Source organism: Orycteropus afer, unplaced genomic scaffold, assembly GCF_000298275.1.
Source record: "Orycteropus afer afer isolate SDZICR_OR568_19922 unplaced genomic scaffold, OryAfe1.0 scaffold00168, whole genome shotgun sequence".
In the NCBI taxonomy this organism is placed as follows: domain Eukaryota; kingdom Metazoa; phylum Chordata; class Mammalia; order Tubulidentata; family Orycteropodidae; genus Orycteropus; species Orycteropus afer.
Window position 1 is genome coordinate 7,080,361 of NW_006921755.1, and position 16,697 is coordinate 7,097,057.

Sequence of the window (16,697 nt, forward strand, 5' to 3'; positions counted from 1 at the left end):
TGTGAAATGAGTCCCTTGATCTGAAGCAATGCTGTGTGGGATACCATGATGGTGGATAAGGCATTCTATAAGTCCATGGATGGTAGTTTTAGCAGAAGCATTGTGTGCAGGGAAGGCAAATCCATAACCAGAATAAGTATCTATTCCAGTAAGAACAAAACACTGTCCTTTCAATGATGGAAGTGGTCCAATGTAATCAACCTGCCACCAGGTTGCTGGCTGATCACCCTGAGGAATGGTTCCATATAGCGGACTCAGGGTTGGTCTCTGCTGTTGGCAGATTGAGCACTTAGCAGTGGCGGTAGCCAAATCAGCCTTGATAAGCAGGAGTCCATGTTGCTGAGCCCATGCATAACCTCCATCCCTGCCACCATGGCCACTTTGTTCATGAGCCCATTGAGCAATGACAGGAGTAGCTGGGGAAAAAGGATGGCTGGTTTCCACTGAACATGTCATCCTATCCACCTGATTGTTAAAGTCCTCCTTTGCCGACGTCACTTTTTGGTGGCCATTCACATGAGATACAAATACCTTTACTCCTTTGGCCCATTCAGAGAGATCTATCCATATACCTCTTCCCCATACATCCTTATCACCAATCTTCCAATCATGCTCCTTCCAAGTCCCAGACCATACAGCTAAGCCGTTAGCCACAGCCCATGAATCCATACATAATTGCACATCCGGCCATTTCTTGTTCCATGCAAAGTGAACAGCCATATGCATGGCTCGAAGTTCTTCCCATTGGGAGGATTTCCCTTCACCACTGTCCTTTAAGGAAGTCCCAGAAAGGGGCTGCAGTGCCACTGCTGTCCACTTTCGAGTGGTGCCTGCATATTGCACAGAACCATCTGTAAACCAGGCACGAGTTTTCTCTTCCTCAGTCAACTGATCATAAGGAACTCCCCATGAGGTCACAGGTGCAGAGTGGGACAGGGAAGGTAATGTGACTGGAGTGGAGACCATAGGCATTTGGGCCACTTCCTCATGCAACTTAGTTGTGCCTTCAGGTCCTGCTAGAGCCCAATCTCTGATATACCACTTCCATTTAATGATGGAGTGCTGCTGTGCACGTCCTACTTTATGACTCTGTGGGTCAGACAGTTCATGATGGGCACCTCAGGCCTCATGGTGACTTGGTGGCCAATGGTTAGGTGTTCAGTCTCTACTAAAGCTCAGTAAAAAGCCAAAAGCTGTTTCTCAAAAGGAAAGTAATTATCTGCAGAGGATGGCCGGGCTTTGCTCCAAAACCCCAAGGGTCTGTGTTGTGATTCACCAATAGGAACCTGCCAAAGGCTCCAAACAGCATCTCTATCTACTACAGACACTTCAAGCACCGTTGGATCAGCCAGATCATATGGCCCAAGTGGCAGAGCAGCCTGCACGGCAGCCTGAACCTGTTGCAGAGCCTTCTGTTGTTCTGGGCCCCACTCAAAACTAGCAGCTTTGTGAGTCACTTGATAAATAGGCCCACAGCAACACACCCAAATGAGGGATACGTTGCCTCCAAAATCCAGAGACCCACCAGATGTTGTGCCTCCTTTTTAGTTATTGGGGAAGCCAGATACAATAACTTATCCTTCACTTTAGTACGAATATCTTGACATGCCCCATGCCATTGGACTCCTAGAAATTTCACTGAGGTGGAAGGTGCCTGAATTTTCATTTGATTAATTTCCCAATCTCTAGCATGCCTATGTCTCACCAATAAGTCTAGAGTCATCGATACTTCTTCTTTACTAGGTCCAATCAGCATAATGTCATCAATATAATGGACCAGTGTGATGTCTTGTGGAAGGGAAAGGCGATCAAGATCCCTATAGACTAAATTATGACATAGTGCCAGGGAGTTGATATACCCCTGAGGAAGGACTGAGAAAGTATACTGTTGGCCTTGCCAGCTGAAGGCAAACTGCTTCTGATGGTCTTTTGAAATTGGTATCAAGAAAAAGGCATTGGCCAGATCAATAGCTGCATATCAAGTACCCGGGGATGTACTAATTTGCTCAAGCAATGGAACCACATCAGGAATAACAGCTGCAATTAGAGTCACCACCTAATTATGTTTACAATAATCTACTGTCATTTTCCAAGATCCATCTGTTTTTGGCACAGGCCAAATAGATGAATTAAATGGGGATATGGTGGGAATCACTACCCCTGCATCCTTCAAGTCCTTGATGGTGGCAGTAATCTCTGCAACCCCTCCAGGGATGCGGTACTGCTTTTGGTTTACTATTTTTGTAGGTACAGGCAGTTCTAATGGCTTCCACTTGGCTTTTCCTACCATAATAGCCCTTACTCCACATGTCAGAGAGCTAATGTGGGAATTCTACCAATTGCTGAATATATCTATTCCAATTATGCATTCTGGCACTGGGGAAATCACTATGGGATGGGTTCGGGGACCCACTGTGAGACTCACCTCAGCTAAGATTCCATCAATAACTTGACCTCCATATGCCCCCATTCTGACTGGTGGGCCACAATGAGGCTTTGGGTCTCCTGGAATTAGAGTCAATTCAGAGCCAGTGTCCAGTAATCCCTGAAAAGTCTGATTATTTCCTTTTCCCCAATGAACAGTCACTCTCGTGAAAGGCCTCAGATCCCTTTGGGGAAGGCTAGGAGAAAGACTGACATTATGGATTTTTGGCAATGTAGTGGGGTCCTTCTTCAAAGGGACCTGGCCTCCCCTTCATTCAAGGGATTGTGGGTCTGTAAACTGACTCAAGTCTGGGAATTGATTGAGAGGTCGTGACTCTGTATTCTGGTGAGTCAATCTAGGTTGTTGTTCACGTGACCTAGAATTCTTCTCTCTATACCGATCAAGTAAATATTTAGTAGGCTTGCCATGTACTTCACTACTAGGAACACCATGAGCAAGTAGCCAATGCCATAATTCCACACGAGTCAGACTATTGTGATTACTGTTCTGACTTTGCTGTCCATTATGGTAACCACGCCCACCTTGCCTTTGTCGATTAACTGCTGCCACTTGGCCCCTACTACCACGGGGTCCAATCAGCCCCATTATAGTTAAGTGTTTTAGTTCAATTAGGGCAGTTCCCACTGTCAAATCAGGTTTACATAAAAGAGCAATCACAGCAGTCTTTAAGGATGCTGTAGCTCCCTTCACAAATTTATTCCTCACGGTACTGGTGAAAGGCTTGTCTTCTGGACTCTCCATTTCTGGGTGTAGGGGTCTAATCTGATAAATTCATTCTAACAGGCCAATTTCCCTAAGCCTCTGGATACCTTCTTCTACATTAAACCAAGGCAGGTCTGGTACTTCAACTTGACTTAAGGTAGGCCACCGCATAATCCATGCCTCAGTAAGCCAACCAAAAAACTATTAGATCCTTTCCTAACCTCTGGAGCTTAGACATTGAATGAAGAATCCATACTTAGTGGGCCTAAATCAATAAACTCAGACTGATCCAATCTTACATTCCTTGCCCCATTATCCCACAACCTCAGTAGCCATTCCCATACATATTCTCCAGGTTTCTGTCTGTACGTGTTAGCAAAATCAAGTAGGTCTTTTTGGATATAGCGTATCACCTCCTCAGTCACACTTTCTATTTCACCTCTTGGAGCTCGCCTGGACTTGACTTTAGTTATGGGTCTCATAGAAACAGTGGGTGCTTGAGGCAGTTCCTGAGAGCATTCAAGAATGTCTTCCTCTTCATTCAAGAATGTTGGCCTCTGCCTCAAACAGTGACCCAGCAGGAACAGCTGAGTTAATCCTATCAAACTGAGGTGGAGGGGATAATGGTTTTACAGTAATCCATTCAGATGGGAGGGATTCAACAGAATTTACAGGCTCCATATTCTGATCTTCCAGATTATCTGTCCATATGTTCCCATTCCAGGTTTCAGGATCTCATTTTTTTTTTCCAATCAATGCCCTCACTTTAATGGCAGACACTGTTCTGGATTGGCAATTTAGCTGGCATTGTAATTCAGCCACCCTTACAATAAGACTCTGGGTTTGGTTTTCAGCAATATCAGCCCTGTTACCAGAAGATATAAGGCTTTCTTTCAGGCACAGTGGAAGCATTGAGGTCTTTTATGTGGTGCTTATACCAAGACTCAGCAGCTTTGAGCTTATCTAGCTCTTTCACCTGTTTGTCTAGTATAAGTAGGACCAACCAACCAGCTTCCTTATACTCCTCATTCTGACAAAATTGCAGAAAAGTATCAAATATCCAATCACCCAGAGCATCACTTCTCACAAGTACTTGATCTATTGGTGGTGCTATTTTGTGTATTAATTTTGCCACTTCATGCCACAGATTAGCAGAGCCCTCTTTACTAGCAGACGTAGAGTCACTAGTGTCATTAAAATTAATCAAACTGGAGAACCAATCTAGGAAACCCATCCTTATGATTTTGTCTCTCTAGAACCACTCCTGGTAACAAATGTGTTATACTGGGTTCTCTAGAGAAACAAAACCCAGCAAAGCTTATATATATATATATAAATAGAGAGAGAAATTTATCTTTGGAAAATGGCTCACAAACCTATAGAAGCCGGCAAGTCCAAAGTCCCTGGAGCAAACGTCAGGCTGGAGGCTTTTCTTAGCTTCCGCAACTGCAGGGGCCAAGAAGCTCAAGGCTAGCAGGCAATACACAGGCTGTTGACTCCACAGAATGATGAATCCAAGATCTCCAGTCTGAATGGTGGAGTGTTCACTCACAGACAGTTGTAGGCAGCACAACAGAATCCCAATCCACAGAAGAATGTCTCTCTTCCTAGGATGTGCCTGGGTATCCTGGAAGCAGGCCACACCCCTAGGGAAACTTCCCCTGAGCAGATTGGCCACTCAGAACACAGTCATCAAATCCCATCATGGGGACAATCACAAAGAATTGTGGTCCAGCCAAGTTGACACACAGCTCCAACTATCACACCCATTATCCTTGCTTGGGAAAAGGGATTTTGGTTCACAACACATGACACTGGACTGTGGGGAGTGCAGGAGCAGTCATTTCTACCTGAGCCTCTAGATGCCTCTGTAACTCTTGGCAGGAATTTGAGTCCTGGCCATGCTACTCTGACATATTCTAGACCAGTCTGGTGGTGTAGTGCCTAAGGCATTTGACTGCTAACCAGAAGGCCGGTGGGTTTGAACCCATCTCGCTCTTTCACCTGTTTGTCTAGTGTAAGTAGAACTTGGAAGGAAGGTTGGGCTGTCTACTGCCATCGTGATTCCACCTTGGAAACCCAAAGAGGGGTCACTATGAGTTGGATTCAACTCCATGGCAGTGAGTTTGGAATTTTTTAGTCAGCATTTTAATAAACCATGGCTTGGCCATGAGATGGATCTTTGGGACACAACAGATGGCCAGATAGTTCCTGTTTGCCTGCATTAGGCCCACGAGGAAGAACCCAGGAATTTGGCCAATTACTCATCCTATATCTCCTAAACCTCATATGATTATTGTGATTAATAATGTTTGCTGGCATGTGTTCCAGTTTTAAGAATTAAAGGTATCCCTAGAGTAGGAGAAAAGTCTGAATGCAAAATTTGTTGTAGTTTCTCACTGAAGAGTTTTTGGAAGGAAATGGAGGAGGTAGTGAGGAGTTTTCTGAAAGCTGGGTTGTGTCATCATAATGTGAGTTTGATTTTTAACTTTATCTATTAAAGCAGCTCTATTTTGCTAATATCTTGTGAGAAATCAACTAACATTTATTTTCCTCTTTTTAATTTTTTACCAGTTGCTTACAATGCATCTTTAGATGCTATCATTTCTAGTACTACCAGCAGTACAAGTACTATGGTGCTGGGTTGGAGAGAGAAATCAAAAAACCATCTTAAAATGACATCCTTCAACATTGCCCAGGGCATTCATGCTTTTGATTACCACTCTCGGCTCAATTTAATTGGTATGTAAAATAAATCATGATAACTATGAGGGCCTCATAAATTGTCTGGGATGCATATTTATATGCATGCAACCTCTCCACCTTGTTGCTTTATTGCCAGAGAGAATAACTTGAGCAGCTCACATTTTATTGCCTGAGAACGTCTGATAATGATGCATTACAATGTGTGGTGTATATGAACTACTTTGGGGTAAAAATATGAGAAAGTGCCCCAAATGCTTATGGAGTCTTTTTATTAGAATTGGTGGAGGTTATAAAATGATACAGAGAAGGACGACACATGCAGCATCTGCCATCTTCCTAACACCATCAAATGCTCAACCCAAACAAATAGATCATTTTTATTGTTAGCACACATATACTCATTCAAACACAAACACATAAACAATAGAGAACTAAAAAACATAGAATGTTTTCACTCATGGTTCAGAACATAGTGGTTTTTGAAACATTTCAGGTTATCCTAGCTTTAGTTTACTAAAGATGAGTTCTTTTGATGTAAAAGGGTCTATTTTAATCAAAGGAATATAAATGTTTGTTAGCGTTAACGATTTAAATAAATATTTAGAAATTTAGAAAACTGTAAATTGGTATATACAATATTATTTCCTACATTTTGAAAAATTGAGGTGTAGCCATATTACTGAAAATTTAATAGGGTGATTATAGAGAACATACATGGCCTACAGAATGACTCATACTCACCCTTGTTCAATAATTGTCATTCATGTATACTGTATTGATATCAACTAGGGGACTGAGTCCCTAAAATTCCTAACAATAATAGCTGATGATTATGGTAAAATATGTCAACATCAAATTTTCAGGGAGTATTGTAGATTTATTAGAGAAAGCTGGAGGGTTGGTGAATTGACTTGGCAAGGACCCAGATATTCAAATACTTGATTGATTGATTGATTGATTCTTTCAATCCCTATATACTGAGAAGTATATTGTGCCTCTTATAGTGCTGGGAAATAAGAATGAATAAGCTCAGCTCTACAGTCTGCCTCCAAATAGGGAACAACAAACAGAATTTCCACAGATCTGAAAAAGAACTAACTATATATACACTCTCTGCTCTTGAAGTACTGTGTCAGTATAACCAATCCCTGTCTCAAAATACCTCATTCATTCAATAAAGCTTTTCAAAGTATACTTTTGTTGCTTGCTTTCTTGTGAATACTTGATTATCATGCTGTCCACATTCCTAGCTGTTCAGGTTAGAGACGGGAAACTAAGGAACTAAGAAGAAGGATTCTGTCCTTATCTAGTTAAGTTGCTGATGGGCTTCTGAACATGACTAGTTTTCCTTTCACCTCATGCATACCCCATCCTTCCCGCTCCCTCCATTGTAACCATTTCCATTGACCTACTCATCCCTATCAGCCTGAGATGGTTGGACAATGACAAAAGACTTTTCTTCCTTCAAGACAGGGTATATTAATGTTCACCAGAAGGCATTTATCAATCTAAGGTTAGATTATTAATTTTAAAAATAAAATGTAACTTGTTATTCGTGTTATGAAAATCTTTTTTTTTTTTTTTTTCTTTCTAATTCTGATTAGCAACTGCTGGCATTAGCAATAAAGTTTACCTTTGGAATCCCTACGTTGTCTCTAAGCCGGTTGGTGTTCTTTGGGGTCATTCTGCCAGTGTAATAGCTGTCCAATTCTTTGTTGAAAGAAAACAGCTTTTCAGCTTCTCCAAAGATAAAGTAAGTAACATTGTGCCTTTAATTTATTTAGTTCTGCCTCCCTAGATCCTCCTCAGAACTACATTTGGTCCAGAATTTCTCTGAGAGGTGGTGTATATTTTAAAAAAATATACTGGGTAACTACTATGTCTCTGGAAATACATATTTGAGAAAGGTGTAGATTGATGGATACTTAACAATAGTCCTGGACAAAGGGAGAAACTGTTTCATTAAAACAGGTTTTTTCAATCCAGTTATTCTTGAATTTTTTATTATTGTGCTTTCTAGATGTCACACTTTGTTAGCTTCTAAAGTTTTCATTAACTCAATAGGAAAAAAAAAAAAAACATGCTCTGCAAACTTTTACCCAAATCACAATAAAAATTTAAACAAAACAAAACAACAACAACAATAACAACAAAAGAGATAGGAATGAGGAAATATTGGTTTGGTAAGATATTTAATAGGCACAGTCTGTTAATGGCAGTTGCTTTGATATTGAAAAAACAAAACAACCAAGCTCATTGCCACTGAGTTGAATCTGACCCATAGTGACCTTTATTGGGTTTTCAAGGCTGTAAATATTTATAGAAGTAGACTCCCCCATCTTCCTTCTGCAGAGCTGCTGGTGGGTTTGAATCACTGACCTTCTGGTTAGCTGCCAAATACCTTATCTATTACACCACCGTGGTATCACTATGGAAGTAGATTGCCCAACTTTCCTTCCGAGGAGTGACTGGTGGGTTTGAACCACCAGCCTTCTGGTTAGCAGTCAACTGCCTTAGGCACTACACCACCAGAGCTCCCTAATATTGAAAAGACCCAGTTAATTAGAAATCAGAGCTAATCTGAAGAATATTGAGAATTTAAGAACATATAAATGAAGAATATCAGCCATTTCTATTTGATGATATTGATAATGGTGAAAAGGGCATGACACTGGAGCCTGACAGTCCAGGCTACATCCTGACCAGTTTACTGCCTGATTCTGTTAATTTACACACATTTCTTAATCTCTAAGAATCTTGTTATCTCCTCTATAAAATGGTTATTTCCATTTTATAGAGTAACAGGACTGTTTTGAGCACTGTTATCAGAGTTAATGAGATGATACTTAAATAGCATCTTATATAATGCCTGACTTCAACTCTTTGGCCTCACCCCATCCATAAATTTTGATTGTTACTATATTACGTATCATCTAAACCTCCTACCTTTCCCTTAAATTTCACCAGTTAACTGCCAATTCATGTTGATTCTACCATCAAATTATGCTTATCAGCCTCACCCCTCCATCTCAGCTGCCACTGCCCTAATTCAAAATCTTCCCCACTCTCAAATACTGCAAAGCTTCCCTTACATGTCTTCCTTCCTTCTGACTGGCTTGACTCCAATGTGCCCTCCGTTCTGTTAATAAAGTCATTTGTTGGAAAAATTCTTCAATACCCCATTTCTGCCCTTATGCTAAAATGTTGTTGTTATGTGCCTTTGAGTCGGACCTGACTCATAGCGACCCCTCCTTGGGTTTCCGAGGCAGTATCACTATGGAAGTAGGAGATTGCCCAACCTTCCTTCTGAGTACTGGCTGGTGGGTTTGAACCGAGAGGCTTCTGGTGAGCAGTCAAGTGCTTTAGGCTAAAGTACTAGCTTTAAAATGCTGTCTACCAGTCCTGCTTTACTTGCTGCTTTTCTCCCCTATTCACTTCTTGCTTCAGCCATACCAAACTATGGGCTGTTCCCATCAGGCTGTTTCAGGGCATCTATTTCAGGGCTTTGCAACATGCTCTTCCTTTTGTCTTCAATTCTGTCTCCTCCATGATCAACTGACAAATGCATATTTGTCCACCTGGTCTCAGCCTTTTTTTGGACTTTTTCGTGCAGACCTAGGTATTACTTTCCCTGCACACCTGTTGCACTATGTATGTCCCTCATTAGAGTATGTATCATTTTGTATTATAATTGTTGCTTTATATTCTCAGCTTGCATTATTGCTATAATCACAATATGTGGCACCTTGTAGTGTTTGTTCAATGATTATTTGTTGAGAGCTTGAAATGAATGCACACTGCTCCAAAATTTAGTTCATAGAAAGACAGTTTTACAAATAGCTGAAGTAGCAAAGAAAATCAGAGTGAAAGCTTTTATGATGCCCTAGTTTGATTTAGGTTTTCCATTTTTTAACATCTTTTAGCACACTGTTCCATAACTTCCATTATTGAATTTATCTCAGTCTCACTTGAATGCTGGAAGGCTGTACATTTTATTCTTTACTAGATTTTGAATGCTTAAAGGCAAGGCTTATTTGTTGCGTTCATCTTAGTGTCTCCAGCACCTAGCACATTTTAATGAACATCATATACATACTGAATATAATATATGAAATGTATAACAATCAACGAAATGATAGGATTCGTGAGATTCATGAGATGTCTCTCTTGGATCATACCACAGCCCTAAAGCAAACCCAAGCCATTGCCATCCATTCAATTCCTATTCAGACTAACCCTACGCTCTACAGAGTAGGACTCCTCCAGAGCATTCCTGGGCTGTCATCTTTAAGGAAGCAGATCGCCAGGCCTTTACTTGTGGTGATGCTGGGTGGGTTCAAATCGCCAACCTTTTGGTTAGTAGTCAAGCACAAACTGTGCCACCCCAGCATCTCTGCCATACGCACAGTAGATCCTTAATAAATTTTCATTAAATGAGTGAATCTCTATCAAACGTAAATATGAAACGAATATCAAATATTTATAAGAGTTACCCTGAAAGGTTTTATAACTTTAAAAGCAAGTGAGAAAAAAAAATGTCCTTAGAGTCAGAATTGATTGCATACAGCTCTCCTCAATGTTCAGACTACCTGGCCTCTTCCAAAACCAGTTTTATCACACTATTTTTGCTTTGAATTCTAAACCCTTATAGTATAATAAAGCTTGTCATACTGTCTTTCATGTTAGTCTAAATCTATTTCACTTAGATAAATGCCTGATAATCTCAGTCTTTATGTCTTCACAAAAAACAACAGAGCTTTCTACTACCAGGTTAAGCCTTTGCTTTATTGCCATAAAATTCTTTTGGATACTTTATAGGGCTGGGGCTCAGTCAGGGAACAGGAAAAATGAATGAAAGCAGCAGTTTTTTAAAGAGCCTTTGATTGAACCACGTTTTGGTCAATGAGTTGCTAAGATATGGGATTTGCAGACCAAAGCAATTTAGATCTACATAATTTCCTCTAAAAATTATCTGCTAGTTCAGTTATTCTTTGAAAAACTGCTATCTTGCTACTTTTCAGTGATGATTGAACAATAAATGTATGCCTGTAGAATATGGTATCATACTGAATAATAGTCCAATTGCACTTTGCTTTGGACTCCTATACCATTTCTCATAAAATGGTAGTCACTGGTGGCAAAGTGCTTCTGAAAACCAGTGACGAGGGCATTTGGAAGAGAAAGCACCATGGGAAGTAAAATGATTTTCAAAGTTTAGGGGAAATCTCTCTGCTGGAGGTTAACCTTCCAACAGGTGAGTTTGAATTGGCTTCTTTATTGCTTCTTCTCTTCTCTCCCAGGTTACTAATCCTGATTTTTGCACCAGAATGAGATTAGTGTTTCTAACTTAATCCTTATCTTTTGAAATTCTGATTTTCCCCATAACTAGGCTTCTTTATTGCAGACTCAAATTTGCCAAAGGAAACACAATATCAGACTTTTGTGTTGGTGATATCTTACCTGATTTTCTTCCTTCTTTTTCATATCTCCAACCTTCTGGTTAGCTGTCAAATGCCTTAGGCACTATGCCACTAAAACCAAAAACAAAAAAAAAAAAAAATGAACTCACTGCTGTCGGGTTGCATCCGACTCATAGCGACTCCTCCTTGGGTTTCCGAGCCAGGAAGTAAGCAAGCAAGAGGAGTATTTACTTTTTGCTCCACATCGTTCCCCATACTTGTAATTTTTATGGCTGTGCATTAATCCATTTACTTGTGTAGTTTAAACAAAGTGAAAATACTTTGCTTCTGAGTGAGTATATGGAAGTTGGTGAGAAAACACACAAGTTTTCTTCCACATCTAATCACATTGCTCTCTCAAGAAATATCTATTATTAACATTTGATGTTTATCTTCTCATATTATTTTACTATATATTTATGTTTTTATGTTATTATAATATGTTATATATTAACATATATAATATGTTATGTCATACTCTGGTGGCGTAGTGCCTAAGGCATTTGACTGCTAACCAGAAGGTCGGTGGTTCAAACCCACCAGCCATGCTATAAAAGGAAGACTGGGTGATCTACTTCTGTAAAGATTTACCACCTTGAAAATCCAATGGGGGTCGCTATGAGTCAGAATAAACTCAATGGCAGTGAGTTTGGTTTGGTTTGGTGTAATATGTCCAATATCCTATGTGTGTGTACAAATACAGGATATCATTTATTATTAGTTTTTATGTAAATGGAATCACAGTGTACATATTTTCCTGCAATTTACTTTTCCCTAAATAATTTCTCCGGGAGATTTTCCTATGTGAGGTTACATGTTGTTGTTGTTAGATTCTGTCAAGTTGGTTCCAACTCATAGTGACCCTATGTACAATGGAATGAAACACTGCCCAGTCCAGCACCATCATTCCAAACCTTGCTATGCTTGAGCCCATTGTTGCAGCCACTGTGCCAACCCATCTCATTGAGGGTTTTCCCCTTTTTTGCTGACCCTCTGCTATACCAAGCATGGTATCCTTCTCCAGGGAATTATCCATTCTGACAATATGACCAAAGTAGGTGAGATGAGGTCTGATAATTCTCACTTCTAAGGAGCATTCTGGCTGCACTTCTTCCAGATTTGTTTGTTCTTCTGGCAGTCCAGGGTATTTTACATATTCTTCACCCACACCACAATTCAAAGGCATCATCTCTTCTTCAGTCTTCCTTATTCATTGTCCAGCTTTCACATGCATACGAGGTGATTGAAAACACCGTGGTTTTTGTCAGGTGCACTTTAGTCTTCAAAGTGACATCTTTGCTTCTTAATGCTTTAAAGAGATCTTTTGTAGCAGATTTGCCCAGTGCAATATGATGTCTAATTTCTTGACTACTGCCCCATAGAGGGTGTTGATAGTGGATTGAAGTAAAATGAAATCCCTGACAATTTCAATCTTTCCTCCATTGATTGTGATGTTGTCAATTGCTCCAGTTGTGAGGATTTTCATGTTCTGTATGTTGAGGGGTAATCTATACTGAAGATGGTAGTCTCTGATCTTCAGTAGAAAGTGCTTCAAATCACCTTCACCTTCAGTAAGCAAGATTGTCATCTGCATATTGCAGGTTGTTAACAAGGCTTTCTCCAATCCTGATGTTGCATTCTTGTTCATATAGCCCTTTTTGAATTATTTGCTCAGGGTATAGATTAAATAAATATGGTGAAAAGATACAACCCAGACTCACACCCTTCCTGATTTGAAACCATGCAATATCCCCTTGTTCTCTTTGAATGACTGCCTCTTGGTCTAGGTACAAGTTCCTCGGGAGCACAATTAAGTGTTCTGGAAATCCCATTCTTCTCAACATTATCTATAGTTTGTTATGATTTACACAGCCAAATGCCTTTGTGTAGTCAATAAAACACAGGCAGACATCTTTCTGGTATTCTTTGCTTTCAGGCAAGATCTATCTGACAACAACAATGATATCCCTTGTTCCACATTCTCTTCTGAATCCAGCTTACATTTCTGGAAGTTCTCTGTCAATATACTGCTGCAACCATTTTTGAATTATCTTCAGGATTTTACTTGTGTGTGATATTAATGATATTATTCGATAATTTCCACATTCTGTGGGATCACCTTTCTTTGGAATGAGTACAAATATGGATCTCTTACAGTCAGTTGGCCAGATAGTCTTCCAGATTTCTCGGCATAGGTGAGTGAGTGCTTCCAGCACAGCATTCATTTGTTGAAACATCTCAGTGAATATTCCATGAATTCCCAGAGCCTTGTTTTTTTTTTTTTTTTTTTTGCCAATTCCTTTAGTACAGCTTCAACTACTTCCTTCAATACCATTGGTTCTTGATCATATTCCACCTCTTGAAATGGATGAATCGACCAGTCCTTTTTGGTACAGTGACTCTGTGTATTCCTTCCATCTTCTTTTGATTTTTCTTGCATCATTCAATATTTTGCTCATAGAAACCTTCATTTCACTGCATTCGAGAATATTTGGCATCTTTAACATATTGAGAAATCATACCTACTGTTTCCCCATTTATTCATCTTTTAGTTATTTTCAGAAAAATTTAATGGACATATTTTTTTTCACATCCTTGTTTGAAATTTTTCTTCATACTTTAAGAGACATCCTTACTATATTTTTCATTTTAATGGAGGTGCTTCTAATTGAGGTGTTCTCATTGTCCGTATAACACATACATTGAGTTTTCTTTTTTTCTAAAACATTTTTCTTAGCTGCACAGTAATTTTGGATAGTCTTTTTTTTTTTTTTTTGCTTGCTCATTTGGAGGATTCTGTCTTTTAGCTCTTTAATTTCATACTTATTTTATATTCTTATCTGTCAGTTCCAAAATCTAGAGTCCTTGGTAATCTAAATCGGATATTTGTGATTTTGCTGATTTCTGGCCATGGTGACTTACTTCCTTTTCTATTTGGTTACCTTTTATTACTACCTCAGCATTTGTCCAGTTACTCTGTAGGTGCTCTATCTAGGTAACTAAATTGAAGAGGTTTCCTGCCAGAGAAGATTTGTGTTTGTTTCTGCAAGGGAGGTGAAAAAAACTACTGTCCTGAGGCTGGTATATTCTTCTTCTCAATTGTCTAGTTTAATTCTAGAGTCTCCCTTTAAACCTTAAGCCAAAAATATTTCCTGAAGTCTTCTTTAAACCAAACAACAGTTTAGCTTAACTAATGGAAAATTGTCTGCCTTGAGCATTTTGCTCTTTTAAGACCTATTGATGGCAGTGGGTTTGAGTTTGGGTTTAGATAGTTCTGGCAACTCAAAGATAACCCCATTAGGTTTCCAAGGCTGTAAACCTTTATGGAAGCAAACCATGGAATGGCTAGTAGGTTGGAACTATCAACCTTTTGGTTAGCAGCCAAATGCCTTAACTACTACACTATCAGAGGTCCTCATAGTAATAGAAGAACTGTGATTTTTGAAAAGTAACATTAGAAGACTTTTTTAAAGACTGGGGAAAATTCTCTCGTGATTTTCAATGTTATGTGAATAATAATGGCAAAAAATGAATTTAATTGAAATTTTACAAAAGTCTTCAAAATGAACTTTGGTCAGGGAAAAAGAAAGTACCCTAAATAAAATGTTAATATCAGCTAAAGTTATTGCCAAATCTGAACTGCAAAATCAATGAGGTTTCTGCAGAACAATTCATAGTGTTGGGAAATGTTTCAACTTTTTCAAGGTCAGTGACAGAATACACCAACAGACATTGAATAGAAATCTGAGTCTTAGACCTGCATGTCTTCTCTCACTTCTGTTTAAAAGAATTGAGGGGGGATTGATTCCAAGATGACAGAATAGGCAGAAAGTCTGCACAGACCCTCTTCAACAAAAAAAGGGAAACCAATTAACACAGCCACAGAAGATAATCCTGGACCCCTGAGCCTTGAAGGGAAGGATATAGAAGTGGACTAAACTCCAACTAGCAGAAGAATTTGCATGAAAATACCAAAAGGAGACATACAGACCTGCGGTCTGGCAGCAATCCTGAGTGATCCTGATGGCACAGACAGTGTGGAGATTCCAGAGTGGTGGTAGGACCTAAGAATTAACCTAAAAATCAGCCCTGATAGCCAGGGAGTGCACGGAGGACTGCTCTGGTGGCTGGGGAATAAAAATGGAAGAAGCAGTGAAGAGGAAGATGGGCTAAGCTGTGGACTTTTGCCTCTCCAGAGAGCGCTGCCATTTGAATGTTTACAAGCAGCTTGACCATTTTGGGTATTTAAAGAGACAGCACTCTACCAGATTTCAGGGGCTTAAGAAGAGGTTCTGCTTTCCAGCAACCCCAAGGACATTCTGAACCTGCACGACTGAAAAGGTGCAACATTCTTCTTGTTACTCTTATACACCACACCCACTTGATGAACGGAGGTGCAGCCACCCCCTACTCCCACCCACATTCTGGGCTCACAGGAACCCCATCCCAGTCTGTGTGCTTGGAAGGAGCCTGGGTGCCCAGCCCTGTCCTCCATCGATTTTTTTCTTTTTCTTTTTTTTCTTTTTCTCTTTCTTTTTTCTGATGTTTAGTTTGCTTGTATTTGTCTGTTTTAAAACTACTACTATTACTAACACTTTTTTCCTTTTTACTATTCTTTTCCTCCCAGGTCCTAGTTTACACCTTTTTTTTTTTTCTTTTCCCTGTTCCTGGTTAAATTTTTTAAAAAATATTTAAATTCCTATCCCCCCCTTTTCTTCCTCATGGTTAACCCCGTTCCTTTTTTTTCCCATTTTTTTTTCTTCATTATTCTCCTTCTCTAACTTTTTTCCTCTTAGTGCCCTATCCCCAGATATTGCAGATTTTCTTGTTCTTTTCTCCCTTTTTTATTTTTTGGATACTGTTTCTGTGTGATTACATGGTGTATTTTTTGTCCATGTGCTTTTTTTTTTTTGATGGTTATTCAATTGTAATTTTTGTCTGAGTGGGAGACAGCAACAGTCCCCATAAGATACAACAACACCCACACTTCCTGCAATGTCACTTACCGAACAACAGCCACCACCTCCTTCTCCACCAATGGGCCAACAATAAAAAACCACCAAGAAGAGCCTGAATCACACTTGGCTGCTCTTCACAAACAAACAGTTGACAGAGATCTTAATACAATACCACGATGTCTCAGAGACAACAGACAATCACAGTCCACACAAGGAAGCAAGATAAAGTGGTAGAAACAAGGGAACAGGATACAGACCCCGAACACATCCCTGAGGAAGAAGCAGCATTGGAACTCTCTGATAAGGAATTCAAAAGAATTATATTTAGGTATTTTCAAAGGATTGAGAGACAGACCAAAGAAAACACAGAAAAAATCTTAGAAGAATTTTGGAAGAAAATACAAGAACAAAATGACAAAATAAATG

General features: G+C 39.6%; 1 protein-coding gene across 1 annotated transcript in view; it reads left to right on the forward strand.

The window, feature by feature from the left end:
- Positions 1 to 16,697, forward strand: part of WDR49 (WD repeat domain 49) — a gene marked incomplete at its 3' end in the record, with an annotated part of 237,906 nt that overhangs the window by 90,306 nt on the left and 130,903 nt on the right. Inside the window, exons 5-6 of the mRNA XM_007946655.1 lie at positions 5,723 to 5,890; positions 7,459 to 7,607. Coding sequence (XP_007944846.1) covers positions 5,723 to 5,890; positions 7,459 to 7,607 — 317 coding nt within the window. The remainder of the gene's footprint in view (positions 1 to 5,722; positions 5,891 to 7,458; positions 7,608 to 16,697) is intronic.